Genomic DNA, 15,548 nt, shown 5'->3' with positions numbered 1-15,548 from the left:
AGGTGAGACTTGGGATAATTGACTGTCAAGCCCAAAGCTCCGAAAAGGGAGAGACATGTCTCCGTGTCTCTGGTAGCCTTCGATGTTGTACGTGCCTTTATTAGCCAGTCGTCTAAGTACGTGAACAACTGTACCCCTAATTACCTGAGGTGGGCCGCCACTGGCGCCAAAACCTTGGTGAACACTCTTGGGGCCGACCTGAGGCCAAAGGGCAACACTCTGAACTGGAAATGAATGCCTCCCACCCTGAACCGCAAGAATTTCCGATGATTGGGGTGAATGGGAATGTGGAAATATGCGTCCTGAAGATCTAACGATGTCATAAAATCCCCTCGGTTGAGCAGGCGCAGGACGTCTTGAAGAGAGATCATGCGAAAAGATTGTTTCTTGAGGTATTTGTTGAGCGAACGAAGGTCTAGAATAGGCCTCCAGTCCCGGTCTTCTTCCGGATAAGGAAAAAACTGTAGTAAAAACCTGTTCCCCTCTGGCTCTTTGGTACGACCTCTATTGCTCCCTTCCTCATTAAAATAGCAATCTGTTCCATAAGCTCGTTGAGATGGGCTGGCGGGGGACCTCTTGGTGGTACTTGAGGGGGAGGTTGGTTGAATTCTAGTGTATGCCCCCGGTTGAGAATATCCAATACCCATTTGTCTGTAGTTATTCTGGACCACTGGTGTAGAAATTTAGAAATTCTACCCCCTATAAGAGTGTTGATATAGGGGCTGGGTGCAGACACTTGATGAGGTCACTGCTTTCTTGCTCTTTCTTTGGCCCTGAAAGCCGACTTTCCTCTCGTTTGTTGCCTGACTCTAGTCTCGGTAAGACTGCGGGAATGGAGGACGGAGTCTGCATTACCTTTAGGCCCTCCTCCCAAATTAAATCAACAATGGGTATGGCCCTTACCGATTTCCTAGTGTCTTCTTTAAAGTCATAAAGAAAGCAGTCCGACTGTTTCGAAGTAATTGGCAGCTGGAATCTTTTTGCAGCTCTTTCCATGACACTATGGAAACTCCCAATGTCCTGCGGTGGAGAGTCCACTGGCGGTGGTGTAGACGGAGATGGAGTTTGGATTTGATACTCATCCCACTCCGGAATGAGAGAATCCGAGTCTTGTATCTCCCCTTCTTCTTGCTCCTCCTCGGATGAAGGTGAAGCAATACCCTGAACCGAAGAAGGTGCTGTGGTAGGGCCCATAAATTCTGAAGGTCTAGCCGGAGTGGACACTACTGTAATGCATCATCGACATGCTTGCCAAACAAAAGCTCGCCATCATACGGCATGTCCAGAATCTTCAATTGAACTTCAGGCCTAAAAGAGGTAGCCTTAAGCCACCCCTGGCGCCTGAGTACAGCCGCCCCGGCCAACTGTCTAAATCCTGTAGAGGAAACATCAATTGCAGAGTCTATGATTTCAGCCGAAATCCTTTCATCAGAATAAACATCACCGTCATCATCTTCATCAGCAAATAGATGCTGCGGAGGAATTGGTGCAACCTTGCTGGGCGATGTATGAGATGGAAGCAATACAGTAGACTTGCTCTTTACAGGTAAAATTCTCTGCGGCAAATAGGGAGATGTTCCAAAGTGAGGATATTGAGTCGTCGACGGAGCTGCCGTCGACGGAGCACTTGTCGATGGTGTTCTCGTCGACGGTGTAGGCGTCAACGGAGCCGTCGTCTGTGTAGTCGGCATCGGTGCTGCCAGTGTCGACGAAGGTGTCGTCGACGAAGTCAGTATTGCTACGCCATCCGTCGACGGGGTTTGCGTCTACCGGGTTGTCGTCGACAGGTGCGTTGTCGGTATTTTCATCGGTGAAACCGACGGTGATCTTCTGAATTTTCTCGTCGATGAATGCGTCGACGGCAAAGATTTCAGCCTCTTACCCGTCGACGGCTTCTTTATTTTCAAGGTGTGCGACGACGACGGACCATACTTCAGACTCACCGACGTTATCGTCGTAGATGATAGCGGAGACGAAGTTACTATCATCGGTGATGGAGGAGCCGTAAGCGTGGCCGTCACTGTAGTCGTCGTCAAAGGAAGACCTGACGTTGACGGAGCGCTCGTCGACGGTGTCGTCGACGGTGTAGATTTTCTGGACGTCGACGGAGGCAGTGAGCTTGAAGGCCTCTTAAGCTTCTTTGAAGAAGCAGCAGGTGTGGATGGCTCTGAGTGAACCTTGCCACATGCTACCTTGGATGTTGAAGGTAGATCCCCTGGCTTGTCCTTAAAAGCATGCAGCTTCTTAGCTGACTTACTGCTTGTAGGGGATAGGCTCTCCACAAACCTCTTCCTTTTCTTTGAGGTGATAGAAGTGTCACTCTCCTCCTCCGAAAGAGCTTCCCTTGCCTTTTTTTTCTGGAGCCAAAGTAGGAGCCTGGCTTCTCTGTCCCTCAGAGTCTTGTTGGGAAAGGTCCTGCAGATCTTACAGTCCTTGACCTTATGCTCTGGATGTAAGCAGTAGATACATTCCTTGTGAGGATCCTCACAGTGAAGTCTCAATTTTCCACAGGTCCCACAAGGCCTAAACAGACCTTTTCTTGTTGTAGACATGATGGAAAAACTTCTGTAGAAAAAGTCAAGTGAAAATTTCCAAGAATTTCTCTTGAAGAGATAGAAAACTGAGCAGAGCTCAGGGAGACTCCCTTACACACGACGTGCGGTAGAAAATCTGAGAGACTGAGCCTCTGTGCTGAGGGTTCTAAAGGGGTGGTCACGCCTGATTGGCTGAAATTTGGGCTCTTTCTAAAGAGGCTGATAGTTCTACAATTGAAGGTGTTTTTTTTCCTATTGACTTCAATGAAAAAAAAAAAAAAAAAAAGTTGTTCTCTATTTATTGCTTTCTATGTACCGTGGGACTCCCACTTCGACGATGGGGAATGATTCAAGCATGTGAATCTATGAAAGATACCCCAATACTGGAGAAGCTCTATATTGTTAGTAAAATTGAAACTGCTGGGAGCGATAGTATGGACCTCTTTAGGAGGAAGAACCACGTCCACTTGCCCCCCTGAAAGGCAGTCGTCTATAATGCAAAGCGCCTAGGGATTTAGCGGTGTCTATGTCTGTCTTAATGGCAAGGAGGGCTTCGTCTATGTGCTTGCCAAAGAGCATATCCCCGTTGTATGCCATATCTAATATCTTTGTTTGCACCTCAGGTCGAAATGAAGTGGCTTTGAGCCAACCCTGATGCCTCAGAACAGCGGCGCCTACCAATTGTCTAAACCCTGTCAAAGCTATGTCCTTGGCAGTGTCAATGATCTCAGAAGAGGCTTGTTCTCCTTCTTGCAAGATCTTTTTTGCATCCTGCCTTTGCTCCTCAGGAATGAGATCAATCATAGGTTTGATGTCGGACCACATCTGCCTACGGCTAAAGCATTAGCAGCTCTCACTGTAACGGCCGACATGAGGGAAAACCTTTTGCCTATAGTGTCATGGCGTCAACCGCCTCTATCTGGTGGTTTTGAGATGGGAGCTGCCATATTTTTAGATCGTCTCTGCACAGCTTGTGAGATTACAGAATCCGGCCTAGGATGTCCCATGAGGCATGCAGGAGAATCATCAGGAGCCCTGTATTTTTTGTCAATACGTGGTACGACTGCCGGAACTTTAGCAGGGTTCTTCATAATTCTAACACCTTCCTGCCATAAGTGGTCAATGATGGGAATGGACCTAACTGATTTCCGCACCTGATCTTTGAAATTGTATAAGAACCAATCTGATTGCTTCACTGTGATGGTAAGGTGACCTTTTTCCACCATACTTTCCATAATAGAATGAAGCCCCCCAATGTCTTCCAGAGGGGAATCGGCAGGAAGGTGTTGAGGTAGAGATGGAGTAGGAATGATGTAATCCTTCCAGTTGTCTGGCTGAGACGGTAATTTGCCTTCTTCCCTGGCGTAATCCTCTGAAGTGGAAGGATCGTCTTTAGGAGGGGAGACAGCGTATGGTGGCGGTGTCATTCTGGCAGTAATTGGAGGCAGAATACTGATGCCGGAACAGAAACTTTACGTGGCGGGGTGGATGGTGGGACCCCTGTTTGTGGAGGAAAGTGCCATTTGTAGCCTGACAGCATGTCTTGGACATCCTCTATTAATGTACTAGGCATAAATGTGTGTATTTTACATGGAGTTCTGAAGGTCTATGAGTTGGCCCAAAAGGTCCTTCATCCTCTGACCCATGTCTAGAAGGTGGCTTGGGAGAAGGGGTGAATAGTTTGTAGTGTATGCCAGAGTGGGTTTATGGCAAGTTTTTATCTTTAGCCTTGTTGAGGACAGTATTGTCGATGGTGGGAGCGTCACTGACGGTGATGTTGTCGACGGTGCAGTTGGCGAAGTCTTAGGCATCTCTGAGATTCTCATAGATGAAATTGGACCCTGCATGGAAGATGTCATTGTAGACGCAGATGGTCTCGTCAGCGATACAGTGATGAAGGTGGTTGTTGACGATGTTGCCGTAGACGGTGAATGAAGACAGGAGATTTATGTCTTTTTTACTTTAGTGGCTTACAGGGGGTAGCTGGAGCAGATGAAGCTGCCTCTGTAGAGGATTGTTTTTCTTTCTCTCTCTTTTTTGAATCCTTTGACTGGTGATGAATTATGAGGGATTTTCTGGTCTCCTCAGAAGTTCCTCTAGAGATCTAGCCCTTTTATGAGACTTCGAGACAGAGGCACTATTCCTCAACAGAAGATGTGTTTTGGGCTTTAGTTCTCAGTAGCCACAGCAACAATCTGCTTTCTCTGTCTCTCAAAGCTTTTGTTGGGAAAGTTCGACAGATTTTGCTTTCTTTTGGCTTATGAGGAGGGTGAAGGCAATAGTTACAATTTTTATGTGGATCATCCTCATGAACTCTCTTTTTCCCACAGGTCTTGCAGGGACGAAAGGGGCCTCTAGAATCAGACATAATTGGATTTAAATGAAAGTCCAAACCTTATCTGAAGTAATCTGTGGAAAGGACTGGGCAGAGCTCAGGGAGACTCCCTTCACACTCGACATGCGGTGAAAATCTGAGGAGGGGAGTTTCTTTTGGGAGTGTTCTAGATTGTGCTGTCGACTGATTGGTTATAGTTCAAGTTTGGTCCATTTAAAAAAATGACATGGATAGACTAGCAAATTTCAGGCCCATTTGCAATGTACTCTCTATGGTTATTATAATATACTGCTTTATTGGATACCGTGGGACTCCCACTTCGACAACGGGGAAGATTCAAGCATGTGAATCTATGAAGGATCCAATACTGGATAGGTTCTGAGGACACAAACCAATTTTGATTCTTTACTACCAGAAGCAACCGCACCAGAATGGTCATTTAATCATCTGTGGCATTATGTTCAAAAGTCTCACACTGAAAATCAGACACAGACCAGTCTATTTCTGGGCATAAGAAACACCATTTACTCCTATTTAGGGACACTTACCAATGACTTTTTGGAATAAGGAAAACCAAGTTCATTAAGTGGTTTGCTTTGAGCTGGGGTTTCAAGGTGAGTGTGGGGGGGAGAGGTGGGGCTTTCAGAAGAACAGATGGGAATACCCAAGAACCTGAAAGACGCACTGGTTGGTGGTAATCATTTCAACATAAATCGCAACATCTCTGCACCCCAAAGGAGTGTCCTACACCTCTGGGATTAAACCACAATTAAGACAAATGGTTAAGTCAGAAGAAGATTACAAGCGAAAACACAAGGGACAATTTATCATAAAACCAAATCTCCCGAAAGAGGACATATGGCATAACAGAAAAAAAAACATACGGCTCACCTATCTATTTCCTCAAGTTTGTCATCAATCATGGGGCACATCTGTTGGCAGGCATCTAAAAAACAAATATGTTGGTAGTAACTCTGAATGAAAGCTAATTCAAACTTCTCCATAGTCAGCACATCTTGCATGCACACAGTAAATAAAAATCTGTGGATTCATATGGGGTTTGGAAGCTAAGCAGAATAGGTCTGGGTGTCATATGACTTTATCTTTACAAAGCCAAGTGTTTAAATGCTCTACAAATATGTTTAAAATCATTGTTGACATGGACTTTGGTCAGGACAAAATAGGAGATGTGTTTGCAACGTCATCCTCCTCAATACTTTTTGCCAGATTTTGTTGCCAGTGTCTGGACTCTGAAAACTGGGGTGCTGCCATTCAGTGTCCAGTGTATGTGCTCTAACTCCTAAAACATATACAACTGGCTAATGCCTGATTGGCATATTTAACTTACCTAGAAGTCCCTAGTACATGGTACTCTGTACACCCAGCGACGGTTAAATGTCACTAGTGGATTGCAGCACCTATTGTGCCATTACTAAAGTGACAAACAAAGCATGAGTGTCCAGTTTTAAAACTGCAAATCCATCCTGGCAAAATACACATTTTGCCAAGCTTAAACCTTCCCTTTTAATATATACAAGTCACCCCTAGGTTACGCCCTGGACAGCCAAGAGGTCAGGGTTTTAAACGCCCTGATAGTGAAACTCTTAAATTTGTTTTTCACTACAGCAAGGCCTATCGCTCCCATAGGATAACATCGGAGTTGCTATATTATATTTTATATGTGTAATATCCAAATGGGAAGGGATAACTAGTTCAGCTATGGTATCTCTGGAATCACAATTTAAAAAATCCTAACTTATGGTGAAGTTGGATTTTAAATTGCAATTCTGAAAATGGCACTTTCATGAAGTGGATAGTAGCTGACAGTTGAGCTTTGAGTATTCCTCCTAAACAGTCACGCACAATAGAGAGCTTACACGTGCCACCCCTAAAGCAGGCCCTAAGTGCCTATAAGGTAGGGTGAATAGTATTTAAAAAGTAGGACATCTGTGCTTAAGTTATATGTGTTCTGGTCATGAAAAACCTTCAAAGTCATTTTTTGCTGTGGCAACACTAGCTTTTTCTGAAAAGCAATGGGTTAAATTATAATGCCTTAAAATGTATAACTTCAGTTTGAGAATAGCTATAACCATGATTCAAAGACTCAAATTAATTTAAAATTAAAATCCACTTTGATGGCAAAGTCTGATAGTAAATTATTATTTTAAAAGAGGTACTTTTAGAAAGGTGGCATTTTCCTGCCCAAAAGCCTCTAGTTGCCCTTTCCGAGATAATTCCCAACTTCCCAACTGTCACCTGGCAGCCTGATGGGAGGTGTGAACTGCTCTCAGGTAAGGGAGGGCTGAGAAGAGGTTTGACCCTGGGTATAGCTTCAAAGTGGTAGTCCCTGAGATAGGCAGATGAAACTAACACAAGTACCCAGAGAGTGATCCCTGGGGGGGGGAGGGTCGGGGGGGGGGGAGAGAGATCTGTCACAGAAATAGTTTTGGAAGGGGTGTTCCTCATTTCCCTAGACACAAGTCATGTGTGTGCCCAGAAGCTCTGACTAAAGGAAGAAAGATGTTGCCATGTTGGATTTTGGCAGAGCACAGCACTGTGGGATTCTTTAGGGCCTAATCTCCAGGAAATTAGGACAAAGTGGATAGGGTTGCCCCTGAGAACTTTTCCCCTATTAGTTAGGGAGTCACCCGCCACTGGCAAGTTAGTGATTGGCACAAAATTGGCATTCCTGGATCTCTTCCTCAGAACACTGCTGGACCTGAGGAAAACAGAAGAAGGACTGCATTTATTGAAACCTTTGTACTTCAGAAAGAGGACTGCACTTAATGTAACCTGTGGCAAGAAACCCCCAAAAGCTGGACTTGCTCCCACTTGAACCCAGGAGAGAAGAAGAGTAGCCTCCAATGGCTAATTGGCTAGTCTTCTGGTAAGCCACAGGGACTCAAGGGTACGTCACAGGGACTCAAAAGCTGCAAGACGTTCACCTTCATGAAGAGTTCAGCTCACCAGTTCCAACTGGACTTGCCCTGGACCTTGCTGGTGGCTTTCCCTGTAGTGAGTCCCGACCCCCATGTCGTGTCCCTAAACTCCTGGGGTCCTTGGATAAGCGTCAGATTGTACTACACCTGCCTAACCCTAAACGCTGGAACTTTTTCAAGTATTTTTACCAAAAAAAACAGAGGCTACAACTGGACTGCTGCAGAGCCACAACCACCAACATTACACTAGTCAAACTCAACTGGCTGATTTGCCCCGCTGAAGGGATCTTGACTTTCAATAATGTTTATAAGTTGGAAGGTTAAATAAATCTTCACCTGGCAAAGTCGACAAAAGTATCCACCATAGGGGGACCTCCCTTGGATGAGAATATCAAACTTCTTTTCAGAACTTCCTACCAAAAGGCTATGGCTTCATGGGGATTTTGGCTAATGGCTGTCCAACCTCATGGAACTCATCTTGTCCACAGCCTACTGCTATGCCCGCTGAGTATATGGGCCTGATTTAGGTCTTGGTGGTTGCACCACCAAGTTGCGTAGGCAGAAGACCCGAGAAGACATCCAAGCCAACGGTCTTCCTTCCGCCGTAATTAGATGTCACAGACCTGCAGGCGGCGTAATGGTGGCGGTTCTTTAACGGAGGGAGGACATGGCAGGACCCAATGGATAGCCGACAATGGCAGTAGCTACAGAATAGAAATAAGTCACACACACACACTACCTGAGCCACGTGTCCTGCTGCGTCCCCCTGCATCACACACGACACCTCATACACACCCATATCCATTGCCATTCTGACACAACACGGACATGTCACAAACACACACTGAAGAACATCCATGGCACAACATCGACACTACACTCACACACAACACAACACAACCACAACAGCCAACACAACCACAACAGCCAACACAACTGCACACTCATCTACACATACAAGCACAACTACACACATCGTGACAATGACTGCCATAAAACACCACTCAACTCAATGTTGCACCCAGCAAAACACAACATCAATGCCCTATGCAATGGCACACATTCTTACACAACCACATCACCCACTCCAGCTCCACCCACTTCACCCAGCCAACTGCATCGTGCACACACATACTGATACACACACACACACAACTCACGGCACAACATGAAGGGTACAGGTCCTCTGGCAAAGCGCACATACAGACACATTTGACAGATCTGATTGTACCTTCATTGTAGTGTCAGCATTAATTTGCCAATGAATATTGGCACTATAAAGCCAGTTGTGTGTGTGTGTGTGCGATATGTTGTGTACCAGTGTATCCCCACCTGTGTCTGATCCACTCGTGTCGCTGACATATTTATGTCACAGTAACTTAAAAAGATTACTGTGAAATGTACATGTCTGGAGTGGTCCCGTGCTCATGTGCAGTGACCTCCCTTCCCCAACCACAGCCACAGAGGAATCTGTCCAGTAGAAAACTGAGTGGAATTGGAAAACATTGGGGTTTTCATCCCTTCTCCCCCCAATCCGCCAATTCAGATTCAGGTGGCAAGTGTAGCTGGAGTCCTGTCATCAACCACTGTTTCCTATGGCCCCATCAATGGCAAATGGGGTTCTTTAGCGGAGTCCACAGGACTCAAACGGGTTTTCGCCTATGGAACTGCAGACATCTAAATCTGGCGGGAAGACCGCCAAGGCAGTAGGTGAGTTTTCAGGACCGTTACCGCTAACATCTAAATCAGGCCCTTAGACAAGAGGTAAAACTTTCATGGGGCTGAATCTGTTTCCTGTATCTGACCCGCACTCCATAACGGTCAGCCTTAATTTTTTACTTGACCTAGTCTATCATGACAGGGTACGGGTTGGCGCTAGAAACATTTAAAAGTTGGAAAAATCATATCCCCGGTTCCATACATCCAATGTTAGTTGTTTTGGTGTCTATTTGGTTACAATTGAGTTATCTCTCAAGAAAACAGTATTCCCAATTTTAGCTAGCACTTGAATAGATATATTGAGAGTCAGAATTAAAGTAACTACTTGAGTCCATAGCTATTACAAGTGTAATACACTCAAATAATTGTGCTCTATGCAAGACTTCGTTTAATAGCCAGGCAATAACACAATAGCCTGTGGTAGCTTATAATATAGTTGTAAGGTATGGCCCTTTTTCCCTTCACTCCAAAATGTGAAGGCTGTCTTACTGGCTATGAGATTGCACACTCTTTATGCTTGAAACCAATTTCCCTACAAAAGACCCACATGTGGAAAAGACTTACATATGAGAACTACCAATATGTTGTTGTCAGCAAGGTTGATTGTGAGGATAGACTAAATATGTAGTGAGAAAGAGTTCTTCTCTACCTATTTCTGTGCTGTTCACCATTTTCCCCACATTTTGGCCAGGATATTGCAGCAGAGTTGCTCTGCATCTGGTTCAGAGCCACAATAATTCAAAATAAAAGAGATACTTTCTTCTTATTTTACCGGCTCAGATCAGTTGAGGCCAAGGTCAGTATGGTCAAAAAGGAAGCATCAATTTTAGAAAAGCTGTGGCTAAAATGTGTGCACAGGAAAGCCAAAGCAACCAATACCTGATTGGATGACTGTCAGAGTGGAATCCCCTATCCTTGGGGATAATATGGCATGTCTGCCATAAGCATGAGTCCATCATGTGAGAACATCACAGTCTGCTTAGCTTATTCATAACAAACCGCAGATTTAGAAAAATGCACTCAAAGCTGATTAGATCGCTTGAAGAAACTGAAGAGGTGCACCAGCTGTGAATAGCTGACTGGGTCGTGGCTCCCTCAGCCTTGCTGCAAATGACACTCTTTTAGGATACAAGTGTGTCTTGTACACCCTAATTTCCAGTCCATAGCCAGAAGAGTAGAATTGCCCAAGGGAGAAAAAGATAAGCTATCCTTTCCAGAACTGGAGACCAGGTTTAAAGAACTGCAGAGGAGCTACACAGACAACTGGATGAGAGAAAGAGAGGCACACTTCATGCAAGCTTCAAACCTGCTTTACTATCTCAAAAAGCCAGGACACAGCTGCTAGCATATTGCTACTTCTGCAAGGGTGAGGATTCTGGTGAGACCACTGATCAATACCTTTACCAGACACTAAGACCACAGCTGTCAAAAGTAGAGCTCTCATGGCAAACTGCCAAGAGACAAGACACTTCTAGGCTTTCAGCCAGATTTGCAATGCACAGCTTGATGCACGTGGCTTGATGCTGTGTGCTGACGCAAATAGAGCACCACATCACAATCTTTTGGTGGTTCCCTGGATGTCATTCTCATGCCCTCAAGATCAGGTTTCACCCACGAAACCTACACTTTCATTTCTTCCTTTCCCACCACCAATAATCTTGCAGAGCATCACCCATTCTTCTGCCACTGAATAATAATTTTGCCCAAATGAAAATAAATTAGTGCAGCCTCTTAGACAGACAGGTTGAATGTTCAAGTCCTACAGACACCCTAGGAATCATATAAGCACATCATACATATATTTCTGCTTTTGCTGTGTAAACCAGACACTACACTTGCCAGATAAACCATTCAGACAGTCTTGCGTCAGGAGTTATAAGTTAATGACTATAGGACCATCTCCACCCTCTCTCACTTGCAAATGTGAGAGACCCAGACTGTACACATTGCTGTGTTAAATATAATTTACTGTGTGGGTGAAGAAAGACATTTTCATCTTGCTCATGCACCTTCATTAGGACTTAAAGTTCTAAAACGACCAGGACATTATATTTATTGAGTATCTTTCTACCTATAACTAAACGAGAATTTTACCCACCCCACCAATCAACTCTAAGCGTTAACAGCTTGCCTTCACTATCCCCTCCAGCCATACCCCTGTGAGCAAAAGCCTAACAAAGAGGTTCTTGGTATTCAATGAGTGGGCACTAATACATAGTTCTTTAGGTTCCAGGTACTATAGCAATATTATAAGGATTGTTAGGTTGCCCCCAAGTTCCCAGAACGTGGAGAAATAGTTTACACCACTTAAATTCGACACACCCATGCTTATATTATTTTCTCTCACAGAAGCATCACAGTGCTGAAAGTCCACTTTTACTGAAATTCACTATTGTGCGTCATGCAGCTTCCATCCTCTTCATTAGCCTTGCTCCTTACTTCCCTGCGGCTCAATTGAACACAATTCAGACTCCAAAAATCAACTGCCTGCGAGTGTCTCATGGTGACAGCAGAAAGCGAAATAACAAATGGAGTGAGGAACATGAGAAAGATATTGCAGCCACTGGCCTTCACCAAGGTAATGAAATATACACTGAGAAATTAAAAAAGGAAAATGTCACTTACCCAGTGTACATCTGTTCGTGGCATTAGTCGCTGCAGATTCACATGCTGTGCATAGTCCGCCGTCTGGTGTTGGGTCGGAGTGTTACAAGTTGTTTTTCTTCGAAGAAGTCTTTTCGAGTCACAAGACCGAGGGACTCCTCCTCCTTTGTTTCCATTGCGCATGGGCGTCGACTCCATCTTAGATTGTTTTCCCCGCAGAGGGTGAGGTAGGAGTTGCGTATGTTAGTAATAGTGCCCATGCAATGGAATGAATAAGTATGTACAAAATAAAGGTTAAGGTAATATATGTACAAATGTTGGAGATTACTTCCAAACAGCTGCAGGCTCCCGGGGAGGCGGGTGGGCGCATGTGAATCTGCAGCGACTAATGCCACGAACAGATGTACACTGGGTAAGTGACATTTTCCGTTCGGTGGCATGTGTAGCTGCAGATACACATGCTGTGCATAGACTAGTAAGCAGTTATCTCCCCAAAAGCGGTGGTTCAGCCTGTAGGAGTGGAAGTAGTTTGAAATAAAGTTCTTAGTACAGCTTGACCTACTGTGGCTTGTTGTGCAGATAGCACGTCTACACAGTAGTGCTTAGTAAATGTGTGAGGTGTAGACCATGTTGCTGCCTTACATATTTCATTAATTGGAATATTTCCTAGGAAGGCCATGGTAGTGCCTTTCTTCCTGGTTGAGTGTGCCTTTGGTGTAATAGGCAGCTCTCTCTTTGCTTTAAGGTAGCAGGTTTGGATGCACTTAACTATCCATCTGGCTATACCTTGTTTTGATATTGGATTTCCTGTATGAGGTTTTTGAAATGCAATAAATAGTTGTTTTGTTTTTCTGTTAATGTAGTACATTAGTGCCCTTTTGATGTCTAATGTATGTAGTGCCCTTTCAGCTATTGAGTCTGGCTGTGGAAAGAACACTGGTAGTTCTACTGTTTGATTTAAGTGGAACGGTGAGATAACTTTTGGTAAGAATTTTGGATTGGTTCTTAGAATTACCTTATTTTTGTGTATTTGAATAAATGGTTCCTGTATAGTAAACGCCTGAATTTCACTTACTCTTCTTAGAGATGTAATGGCAATGAGAAATGCAACTTTCCACGTTAGGTATTGTATTTCGCAAGAATGCATGGGTTCGAAAGGTGGACCCATGAGTCATGTTAAGACAATGTTGAGCTTCCATGAAGGAACAGGTGGTGTTCTTGGTGGTATAATTCTCTTTAGGCCTTCCATGAATGCTTTAATGACAGGTATTCTAAACAGTGAAGTTGAATGAGTAATCTGCAGGTATGCAGATATTGCTGCGAGATGTATCTTTATGGAAGAGAAGGCCAGATTTGATTTCTGCAAATGTAGTAAGTATCCTACTACATCCGTTGGAGATGCATGTAATGGTTGAACTTGATTATTATGGCAGTAGCAAACAAATCTTTTCCATTTACTTGCATAGCAGTGTCTAGTGGATGGCCTTCTAGCTTGTTTTATGACCTCCATACATTCTTGTGTGAGGTTTAAGTGTCCAAATTCTAGGATTTCAGGAGCCAAATTGCTAGATTCAGCGATGCTGGGTTTGGATGCCTGATTTGTTGTCTGTGCTGTGTTAACAGATATGGTCTGTTGGGTAGTTTGACATGAGGCACTACTGACAGGTCTAGTAGTGTTGTATACCAAGGTTGTCTTGCCCATGTTGGTGCTATTAATATAAGTTTGAGTTTGTTTTGACTCAATCTGTTTACTAGATATGGAAGAAGAGGGAGAGGGGGAAAAGCGTACGCAAATATCCCGGACCAATTCATCCATAGAGCTTTGCCTTGAGACTGCTGGTGTGGGTACCTGGATACGAAGTTTTGGCATTTTGCGTTCTCTTTTGTTGCAAATAGGTCTATTTGAGGTGTTCCCCAAATTTGGAAGTAAGAGTTTAGAATTTGGGGGTGAATCTCCCATTCGTGTACTTGTTGGTGATCCCGAGAGAGATTGTCTGCTAGCTGATTCTGGATCCCTGGAATAAACTGTGCTATTAGGCGAATGTGGTTGTGAATTGCCCACTGCCATATCCTTTGTGCTAGGAGACACAGCTGTGTTGAGTGTGTCCCCCCCTGTTTGTTTAGATAATACATTGTTGTCATGTTGTCTGTTTTGACAAAAATGTATTTGTGGATTATGATGGGTTGAAATGCTTTCAACGCTAGGAATACTGCTAACAATTCGAGATGATTTATATGAAGCCTTTTTTGATGTACGTCCCATTGTCCTTGGATGCTGTGTTGATTGAGGTGTGTTCCCCACCCTGTCATGGAAGCATCTGTAGTTATCACGTATTGTGGCACTGGGTCTTGGAAAGGCCGCCCTTTGTTTAAATTTATACTGTTCCACCATTGAAGCAAGATGTATGTTTGGCGGTCTATCAACACCAGATCTAGAAGTTGACCCTGTGCATGTGACCATTGTGATGCTAGGCACTGTTGTAAGGGCCTCATGTGCAATCTTGCGTTTGGGACAATGGCTATGCATGAGGACATCATGCCTAGGAGTTTTAACACCATCTTTGCATGTATTTTTTGTGTTGGATACATGGCTCGTATGACTTTGTGAAAATGTTGAACTCTTTGTGGACTTGGAGTGGCTATCCCTTTTATTGTGTTGATTGTCGCTCCTAAGTATTGCTGTGTTTGGCACGGCAGAATGTGTGACTTTGTATAGTTGATGGAGAACCCTAGTTTGTAGAGGGTTTGTATGACATAATCTGTGTGGTGTGAACACCTTGTTAGGGAGTTGGTCTTGATTAGCCAATCGTCTAGGTAGGGGAACACGTGTATTTGCTGCCTTCTGATATGTGCAGCTACTACTGCTAGACATTTTGTAAAGACTCTCGGTGCGGTTGTTATACCGAACGGCAACACTTTGAATTGGTAATGTATTCCCTTGAATACGAACCTTAGGTATTTCCTGTGCGAGGGATGTATCGGTATGTGGAAATACGCGTCTTTTAGATCTAAGGTTGTCATGTAGTCTTGCTGTCTCAACAGTGGTAATATGTCCTGTAGCGTGACCATGTGAAAGTGTTCCGATTTGATGTAGGTGTTTAGTATTCTGAGATCTAAGATTGGTCTCAGTGTTTTGTCTTTCTTTGGTATTAGAAAGTACAGTGAGTAAACTCCTGTGTTTCTTTGTGGACTTGGTACTAATTCTATTGCGTCTTTTTGTAGTAATGCTTGAACTTCCAGATCTAGCAGGTCTAAATGCTGTTTTGACATATTCTGTGTTTTTGGTGGGACGTTTGGAGGGAATTGGAGAAATTCTATGCAATAACCATGCCGGATAATTGCTAAGACCCAAGTGTCTGTTGTTATCTCCTCCCAAAATCTGTAGAACTGGCTTAGTCTTCCCCCCACTGGTGTTGT

At 44.2% G+C, this 15,548-nt stretch overlaps 1 protein-coding gene across 2 annotated transcripts in view; it reads right to left on the bottom strand.

Moving 5' to 3' along the window:
- STAM2 (signal transducing adaptor molecule 2) overlaps positions 1–15,548 on the bottom strand; it is a 310,306-nt gene that overhangs the window by 93,761 nt on the left and 200,997 nt on the right. For both annotated transcript variants that reach the window (XM_069225179.1, XM_069225180.1), the window contains exon 11: positions 5,761–5,815. In XM_069225179.1, the coding sequence (XP_069081280.1) occupies positions 5,761–5,815 (55 nt within the window). The remainder of the gene's footprint in view (positions 1–5,760; positions 5,816–15,548) is intronic.

This window comes from Pleurodeles waltl, chromosome 3_1, assembly GCF_031143425.1.
Source record: "Pleurodeles waltl isolate 20211129_DDA chromosome 3_1, aPleWal1.hap1.20221129, whole genome shotgun sequence".
In the NCBI taxonomy this organism is placed as follows: Eukaryota; Metazoa; Chordata; class Amphibia; order Caudata; family Salamandridae; genus Pleurodeles; species Pleurodeles waltl.
This window is presented reverse-complemented; position numbering and strand designations above follow the sequence as displayed.